The 9,500-nt window shown below is 42.0% G+C and overlaps 1 protein-coding gene across 2 annotated transcripts in view; it reads left to right on the top strand.

The window, feature by feature from the left end:
• Positions 1 to 9,500, top strand: part of neurl4 (neuralized E3 ubiquitin protein ligase 4) — a 31,186-nt gene that overhangs the window by 4,911 nt on the left and 16,775 nt on the right. For both annotated transcript variants that reach the window (XM_015379512.1, XM_015379511.1), the window contains exons 2-9: positions 5,016 to 5,529; positions 5,612 to 5,677; positions 5,749 to 6,206; positions 6,282 to 6,393; positions 6,471 to 6,559; positions 7,840 to 7,912; positions 7,985 to 8,258; positions 8,339 to 8,520. In XM_015379512.1, the coding sequence (XP_015234998.1) occupies positions 5,016 to 5,529; positions 5,612 to 5,677; positions 5,749 to 6,206; positions 6,282 to 6,393; positions 6,471 to 6,559; positions 7,840 to 7,912; positions 7,985 to 8,258; positions 8,339 to 8,520 (1,768 nt within the window). The remainder of the gene's footprint in view (positions 1 to 5,015; positions 5,530 to 5,611; positions 5,678 to 5,748; positions 6,207 to 6,281; positions 6,394 to 6,470; positions 6,560 to 7,839; positions 7,913 to 7,984; positions 8,259 to 8,338; positions 8,521 to 9,500) is intronic.

The following is a 9,500-nucleotide window of genomic DNA, read 5'->3' as shown; positions in this document are numbered from 1 at the left end:
TTATGGTGTAACTGCTGCTCTAAGTGGGTCGCTCTGTCAGCTTAAGTCCCGTTTTAGAGTCTCTATACCCCATTTAATGATAAATCGATTACAAAATTAACTGAAGATCATTTCAATAATAAATTTATCATGATTAATTTTGATTTATTGTTTCAGCCCTAATCTTATTGAAATTCAGTAATGCATTGTGATATAAGTTTAGGGCCATATTGTCCTGGTCTAATTTACAAAAAATGGAAATTGAAAATGTTTCTTAACCACCCCAAATAATATTTAGTGCCATATACTGCCTTCCTATAAATGGTATAATGGTATGAACCAGTGGATGATTTTTAGCTCTGTGTGAATTAGGGCTGGGTGATTAATTGATTTTGATCAATCCGTTCATCAGTTCATCATTGTTGGTCCTTAGGTTTTTAGCTTAGGTTGTTTAAAGCTTCAATTTGGTGGCCCTTTAAATTCATGTCACCTCCCTGAGGGGATGATTGAAATAAAGGCTTATTTTTTAAATCAGTGTATATAATTTGGCATTTTTATTATAAAACTTAATTTGAATAAGAAATCCATAAATCAGATTTGGTAGGAAAAAACTTTTAGATTTGATTTTGGAGATTCATTATTGCATTATCCAGCTCTAGTAGGAATCCAGATGTTCTGTTTCTGACCTTAGAGGTCGGGTCAAGTACATTAGAGATTATAGCTGTTGTTTAAGAAAGGCATAGAAAGTGAGAATTTAGGTATAGTTGTTGGTTTTTATGCTTTCTTCTCTGAATCTTATCTGCAAAAGAAAAATAAAAAAAAAAACAAAAAAAAAAAATGTTGTAAAGCATATGTATCTGTTTCGTCTTGCTTTACAGTCATTGCGTGCTTAGCTGGTCTGTTTTATAAGAACCCTTTTGCATCTAGTGAAATTTTAGATCTGATTTATTAGACACTGTAGTTTCAGTAGTCTGCTGCAAAACATTGAACAGTTTTCATTTGATAAATGAAGTGTTAAATCAGAACAAAACCAGCTGCATCTTTCTCTGCAATATTAACAATGAAATGCAGCAAATCTTTACATTACTAAGGGTATAATTATTTTTTTTTAGTGTTTGTATGAACTGCCAATAAAAGATGCCCACCGGGTTTATTCCTCCTCGGTTTCTCAGCACCAGGACCCCTTAGTTCTCTGTGTGAGCGATGCTAGAGAGAGACTGGAGATGCTCACAGGCTCCTGAGTTACATAAACCAGGGAAGGAGACGTCTGGGGTCCCGTCAGGCCGAGCTGCTGCTTCTCCTCCATCTGACCTAGTTGTAGTAGCACACTGCCTTACATAGCAGCTCCCTGTAAGCAGTGTTTGCTCTCCTTTAGTCTCCGCTATAAGCTGCAATGTGTTTCCTTCTATGCAAACATGTTGCAATGTTCGTCTCATCACTCTTAAGGTATTACCTCTCTGTAAATCATCTTATTTTTCTGTCTCGGCGGAGACGGGGTGTCTGTTAGGAGACATCACCCTGATTCAAGAGGATTGTGAATTTTTAAAATTTGATTTCCTCCTCCAGTTAAAGGTCGCATCCATCCAACCAAGGATTCTTTATCTAAAGTTTGATCTCTGTTGAATGTACCCAGCAGTTTCTGATTTTCACTTAAAACATAAGAGACTCTCGAGACGTCTGGATTTCTTACATCTCCTGTTCTGTCTGTTGTCTTGAAATCGTTCTGCCTCTCGCTGCAGCTCATTCTGCTGTCTAGCTGTGCTGTAAAGGAAACTCTCTGGTCCTACCAGAATCACAAAGGGAGGCTTTGCTTTGTGTTTCCCCCAGGGCTGGGCTGTAAACTGATTTTTTTAATGTTACCATCATTCACTACGATAACCGGCTCACATTTTTCCATGTCGGTAAAAAATTCTGCCGTTTTTCCTGAGTGCAATGCTGGCTGGTCTTTCATTCCCCTTTAATACACTGCAGCAGGTGTGTAGTTATGACTCCAACGATCCATTCAGAAACGTAAACAAAGAGAATGGCGGATCAGCCCAGTGAAGAAGTATCTAACCCAGCTGTAAACGAAATTACATCAGTTAATCCTGTTGAGGCGAGCGAGAGCAGAGATGAAGCTGAGTGCGCAGAGAAGAAGCGCGCTGTCAGAGTTGAGCGCGCAGCAGACCTTTGTTTAGCGAGGGTGTGTAAGTTTAAACGATACACTTTGTTCTTCCTGAACGCTCAGTTCAGTGTCACCAAAATTACGCCATAGATGTCAGGCAAAAAAACACGAAATGCAAAGTTTACCTGTTGGGACCACCCAAAGCCAACGCGTCCAACCTCCACCACCTACAGCACAACCACGCCGTTGAGTTTAAAGATGTGCAAAAGGCTCCATTAATTTTGTAAAAAAAAGTTTTACAAGAGAGGTAAAAAAAAAAAAAATGTCCTGTTTAATGAGACATTGTTGAATGTCTAAACCTGAATGGGTGCAGTACAAGACTTTAATAGTTCATTGGCAGTAATATTTAATGTGATTTATTCAATAAATAAATAATAAATAGATCAGTTGTATTTCCTGCATATGCCTTTATTTCTGACAAATGAGCCAAAGTATTAATCGTGCATTTATCGTCATCATTGGTTTGAGCTGATATTGCTCAGCCCTGCTTTCATCAGAGCTTTGTGAGTGTAGCCCATCTGTTCATCCTCCCCTCATGTTGAACCTAAAGTAAGCTGTCAACCTCCTGTGCCTTCCTTATTTGTCTCCTCTTTCCTTCTTCCTTGTTTCCTTATTTCTTCTCCTTCTTCCATGTTTCCTTCCTTGTTAACCACACTATTAATTCTCTCTTTCTGGGTCTTTCCTTCAGTGTGTCCTACCACAACACTTTCATTGTTCCGTTTTCATTTTTGGTGCACCTCTTTCCATTTTCCTTGTGTCCCGTCTTGTTCTTCCTCCCTCCTTTTTTGTCCTTTCTTACCACCTTGTTTCATTCCCCCTTTCATCTTTCCTTACGTTCTTGTGTCTTAGCATCATTCATTCCTCCTGTCCTCTTGTTTTCTTCTTCCAAAATGCTCCCAACTAAGGAGACACAAGAAAATCAAACAAGCTAGTAAATGTAAATTACTGTGCTCATGCAATTAATTTGGTTAATTGTTTATGATGCCAGGCCTACTTTCCTTTCTTCCTTGTATGCTTCCTTCCTTCCACTTTTTGTAGGCGGCTGAAACCATAAACCAGCCTTTCAGCTGTGAACATTTGCCCTAAATTCATTACTTCATAATTAAAAGCTACAATGTATAATTTTCACTAACATCAAGTGGTGCACTAGATGAATTACAAATTACTGGTGCCTCCCAGTCAAGCGCATGAGACCAACTACGGAAGCCAAGGAGTGACATTCTACTTTGAATGAAAGAGACACATGAACCTCAGATAACTAAACGATGAAACACACGGAACAGTTCTCTGAAGCTTTCGTTTGTCAGCTGGTATAACTTTTGTTAAGAATAACAGCAGCGGATAACTTTGTATTGGGACTCGTCCATTGAAGGCTAACAACTAGCCGTCTCTACCAGGAGGACAGACTAGTCACAGATGGTTCTTCATTGCAACTAAAAGTAAAAGGTAGAGAGATCTACAGTCTTTTTAAACTCCTCCCCCGCCAACAACAAGTTTACAGATTCAGTTAATAAACCAGTAAAGCTGACGAGTTTAATCCCTTTAGCAACTGTGATCAAAAATGGTGGCGGAACTTGGCGTCTTCTGTTGGGTGCACCACCCCCTATTAGGGGTGGGTATTGCCAAAGAAGTCACCATTCGATTCGAATTGCGATTCACATGCCACAGTGCGATTCTATCACGATGCATCACGATACTTGAAATATTGTGATGCATGGCGATATTTTCACTGAACACTGTTATATAAAAATACAGCCATTACCAGTGGCTGGCTGGCTGTGTGTTTTATGAATAGGGTTTTCAATTGATACATGACTGAAAGCCACTGAATTCATACATTGCTGTATTTATTGAAACGACTTTTGGAGGTGCTGCCATTAAACCAAATACTGGACAGGTATATTTCTATTACTGGAATGGACACGCTGACAAAAAGTGGTTGTGATTTATTAAACTTAAAATAACAAAATAAGAATAATAGGTGCCGTTTACATGGCCTCAGTGGTCCTTTAAACCAATGAAATGAAAACATTCAAATGTATTACATTTACTCTCTTGCAAATTACGTGCATCATATCAATTTCATTTTCTTCTTTGTTTTCAAAGCCAATGAGCATCCAAACGTCTGACTTGAAATGTGATGCAGCCAATTTTCTCAGTTTCCCCCATGTTTTGTTTACGAATGACTCGTCGCAGTATCCCGCGGCCGGAAATGCTTGTGACACAAGGCGGCGGGCGTCAACACATCCGCGGAGACATCTACTGGACTGGAAGTTGTATTCCACTTGTTTTTGGCTGATGTGCATCAACCATTCATGTATTTTATTTATTTATTCCTTTTTTTTAAATTAAGAGTCGATACTTGGCGTCAAGAACCGATGCAGTAGATCACAAAAATTAGAATCGCGATGCATCGTCATGACAATTATTTTGAACACCCCTACCCCCTATATATTTTTATACTACTAATTCTAAGCTAAAAGAAGCCTTTCATTTTTGATGTGAAGTTATTGGACTTTTGTGGTAAAAATACCTTATTTTCTGCTAGAAAAAGGCCCAATTTCTTACACACTGTCCCTTTAAAGAGAAAGTGTAAAACGTCACAAAGAAGGCTTATCCAGACCTTCCATCCTGAGTAAGGATCCTATATTTAGCTGCATTTCAAAGGACTTTTCCTGAGCAGAGGCACTAAAAATAGCAAGTTTGACACAGGATAGGAATAGAGCTGTAGGCAGATGTTTTCTTTCTGCTCTCATTGTGTGGTGAAGATGTTGTTTCTACATGTTTTACTGAATATTTAAAGCCAGTCTCAAACATGTGGTTAATTATAAGTCTGTGAACCGTATTTCCTGACCCCTTCCTCCTCCATCAGGTGAACTCCTGGAGCGGCTCCATTGAAATTGGCGTGACGGCGCTGGACCCGGCCTCACTGGACTTCCCCAGCAGCGCCACCGGACTTAAGGGCGGCTCCTGGATCGTATCGGGCTGCTCGGTGCTGCGCGACGGCCGGTCCGTCCTGGAGGAGTACGGCCGTGACCTGGACCAGCTGGCCGAGGGCGACCGCGTGGGCATCCAGCGCAGCTCCCAAGGAGAGCTCCACCTGTGGGTGAACGGCCAGGACTGCGGCGCGGCCGCCAGCGGCCTGCCGCCAAAGCTGTGGGCCGTGGTGGATCTGTACGGGAAGTGCACTCAGGTGACGGTGGTCAGCTGCGAGCCACCGCCGCCTTCTGCAGAGAGGGAGAGGGAGACGATAGAGCGGGACGAGGAGGAGGAGGAGGAGGAGGAAGAGGAAGACGAGGTTGTTGTTCGAGGGGGTCGAGATGATGGGGGGATAGCAGCACTGATGAATGTGGCAGCAATAAATGGAATGGTGAATGGAGATGAAGGTGAGCCCGTTACTAAACATAATTTCACCGCAGCCATCATCTGGGATTATTTCCATTTCCTGTTTCCACCTTCTCCCTGCAGTGCCTGAGCTCAGCTGCAGCAACAGTCGACCAGACAAGTTCCCCAACAACCTGGAGCCTGATGCTGGTAAGTAGATCCTCCTCTGATCAGGAAGGGCTCTGTAGCTCCATGTGGTCTGATGATGGTTATCGTTTCAGTTCTCACAGAGCACCAACTCTTTGACGTGTTCAACAACGCAATAGTTTCATTTTATCGCTCCGGAGACGAGGGAGGAGGGGACGAAGGTTCAGATTGGGATGGAGGAGGAGAAGGAGGAGGAGGAGGAGATGCTGGAGGCGACTCCTCTTCCAGAAACGACAGAGGGAGCAGCAGTGGGGGAGGTGCAGCCAATAGTGACGGCGGTACAGGGACGACTGGAGGAGGAAGAGATCGGGGGGATTGTAACAACAGCCCAGCGGGTAACGAAGGAGCAGCGCCAGGCTCCGGAACGGGTGGGCTGATGACCAACGACGCGCTGCTGTTCCACGAGAAGTGCGGCACGCTGATCAAGCTCAGCAACAACAACAAGACGGCTGAGCGAAGGAGACCTCTGGACGAGTTCAACAACGGCGTGGTGATGACCAACCGGCCGCTCCGGCACAACGAGATGTTCGAGGTACTCGCCCTGCTCCCCTAATAAAGCCACTTCTTTTGCTCAGGCAGTCAGCCTTATCTGCGTCTGTGTTTTCAGATCCGCATCGATAAGCTGGTGGACAAGTGGTCGGGTTCCATTGAGATCGGCGTGACCACGCACAACCCCAACAACCTGGACTACCCTGCAACCATGACCAATCTGCGCTCAGGTGAGCTCCCTAGCTTCAGTAGATAACAAACATGAACGCTTCCTGAATTTTCCTGACTTTTTCTGCATGTGCATCAGGTACAATCATGATGAGTGGCTGTGGGATCCTAACGAACGGGAAAGGAACACGTAGGGAATACTGTGAATTCAGCCTGGATGAACTTCAGGTCAGCACCATTGACCATATATAATCATATAGTTCTCCTTACCTCTGAGGCTCTGAGCAGTTTTTACTCAGAACTGATCATCTTGATCCTGGCGTGCACTGTGGTCCAAAAAGTTGTTGTTTATCCTGAGAGGATCGATGCTGAATAGTTAAGAGATGCAACTAAACTGATGCTGAGAATATTTTGGAATGATTTTTGAAGCCAGTATTGCTTTTTTTTCGTTCGTTAAAACCTTACATATAAAAAATGTATGACAAATGTTACACACGTCTGAATTTAACAGAAATACATCATCAACAGTTATGACAAGTTATGGAGCTGAATTTGTAAAAAAAAAAAAAAAAAAAAAAAGTTTTTAACTGAATAAAATTTTTGCAACTGAAGAAATTATTAAACTACAAGAATGTGTTTAAAGCACAATGGCACATTTGTGTTTCTGTTTCATTTTGTTTCCAGTTTTGAAAATATAGACCACATTTAAATCTTTAATTTCTGATTAGAAAGAAACTTTTTTTGTCTAGTTTCCAAATTCTCTTTTAAGATTCAAATAGTTTCTTTTCAGTTTAAACAAAGAAATTTTTTAAATAAACTTCACGAACCCGATTTAGCTAAACGCAGGGTAGCTACAATGCATGCTCATGATCTTAAGACATGGCTGCTCAATGTGCCGAATTGTTCTGTAGTAGAAAAAAAGGCTCATCTTCTTTCAGGTGTAAAGAGGGGAGAGGTATTTGTTGCAAATGGACCGATACTTTTGTCCGATAATTTGAATTCGCTGTTATGTTCATACATTCACTGATCACATTAGTGCATCAGCAGCAATTCCTTGAGATCACGTGGCATCCATGTATTTCCTAAATTTTCTTTCCATTATTAATTTTCTCATTTAGTAATAAATGTTTTCTTTATTGTTTGAATTGAGACTTCTCTCCCATTTGTTATCATTTTGTGTTGTTGCTGTTCTTTTAAAACAAGGAAGGAAACAAGGAATTTCTTCTTTTTAAGGAAGAAATTAATCAGGTGATAATGTTACAGCAGATGTGAGCCAAAGTAGGTTCTCATTGTGAAATCAAAACCCCACTGTGGACTTAGGACCCCTGTCTCACATTATTTCACTCTATAATTTAGGAGAAGTCGTCTGTAATTCTAATTTCTTCTCTCTTGGAAAACCAGAGAGCTTTTTCCAACCCAGATAATCTGATTTAGCTCTGGTTTCTCTGATGAAGTAGTGCCCTCTCCTGGTCTAAAAACTGAAACTTGTCTCCTTTTTGTCATCGTAGGAGGGCGATCACATCGGGTTGATGCGGAAAGCCAGCGGCGCTCTCCATTTCTACATCAACGGTATCGATCAAGGCAAGTCTCACCATCATCCAGCTTTTAGGAGGTGAGACTGTGAGTTAACGGCTTTGTGTTGCTGTTCTCCAGGCGTGGCAGCAGCCCAGACGCCCAACGTGGTTTACGGTGTTGTGGACCTATATGGCATGGCTGTCAAAGTCACTATAGTCCACAACCACAACCACAGCGACCGCCTCAGGCGCAATAACGCCATCATGAGGGCGCTTTCGCCTGATGTGGGTCGGCCCAGGCCGTCTCTGGCCCTCACTCCGGACTCAGAAGCACCTGACCGCCTTTTGTTTCACCCAAACTGTGGCCAGAAGGCAGCCATCATTTGCGACGGCAGAACGGCGCTGCGACCGCAGTTAGTGCGCCTACTGATTATCCATGCCAATGTCATCTTTGACCCCTGGTGAAGGCTTTCATTTGTTTTCTCTTTTAAAGTGCAACTGATGACTTCAACCACGGTGTGGTCCTGAGCAGCCGCCCTCTGCGATCCAACGAGGTGTTCCAGGTCCGCATTGACAAGATGGTAGACAAGTGGGCTGGTTCTATTGAAATTGGCGTCACGACGCACAACCCGGCCTACCTGCAGCTCCCTTCCACCATGACCAACCTACGGTCAGGTAAGAGAGAATCTTTAACTTGATTCGTCTTGTTTATTTGAAAGGTTAAACTTCCCAAAATGCAGAAATCTTTCAGATATTTTGTACCAACCTCAGATGTTCTACAGGATTCATATCTGTGTTTATCTTAACACACCTTGCGCATCAGCCTACGGAGCCAATGTCCGACAAAATCTAATCTCCTTCAAGTCCAATGTTTTAGCCACAGTGCTTAAAGAATAAGCTCTGTGGTTTATCAGCGTAGATGAGTGTTTGTGTCAAAGAAACATAGTAAATTAGCCTTTATACACCAGTAACCTATAGATAAATTAGAAAGGACACAACCAAGGTGCATCTACATCAGCTTTTAAGGTTTAAAATACCAAATTAGGTCATTTATAAGTATATTCTTCTGGGCTTTGATCATTTTAAAGCACTTTTAGGAAAAATAATTACAAGTACGCAGGTTGACTTTGACTTTGACTTAAAGCATTATAGTAGAAGTAAGAACTTTTTCATGCCAATGTTACAGTAAAGTTTCGCAACAATGGACTCTGGACAAACAGGCTTTCAAGGTCATAAAAACACTGAAACCCCTGAGGTGTCCTCTGAGCCTAAACTTGACTGTCCACATTGTGGATCGCAGCTGCTAATAATATAGAGAACAACAGTTGTGCAACTCAAATGATGTAGCTGTTGTCATCAAGATTTTAGGAATTTTTTCCCATCTTGAAAATTGATTTTTAAATCTGAAATCTTGGGAACGATTTTTGGCCCTGGCATTTTTCCACCTACACCGGCCCATCTACCCCCCGTCCGAAAAAAAAATATATATAATAGAGATGTCCCGATCCAGGTTTTTGGACTTCCGATCCGATACAGATACTGGCTGATACCAGCCTATCCCAGCATGTATTTAAGTTTAAGTTAAAGTATTTAGCCTTAGTTGTAAGACTCATGTTGAAAAGGGTTTTAGTACTCTTGATAACATCTAGCCAGCT

This window comes from Cyprinodon variegatus, unplaced genomic scaffold, assembly GCF_000732505.1.
Source record: "Cyprinodon variegatus isolate N-32 unplaced genomic scaffold, C_variegatus-1.0 Scaffold193, whole genome shotgun sequence".
Taxonomy (NCBI): Eukaryota; Metazoa; Chordata; class Actinopteri; order Cyprinodontiformes; family Cyprinodontidae; genus Cyprinodon; species Cyprinodon variegatus.
Note: the sequence above shows the minus strand (reverse complement) of the source record. Positions and strands in the feature narration are given on the sequence as shown.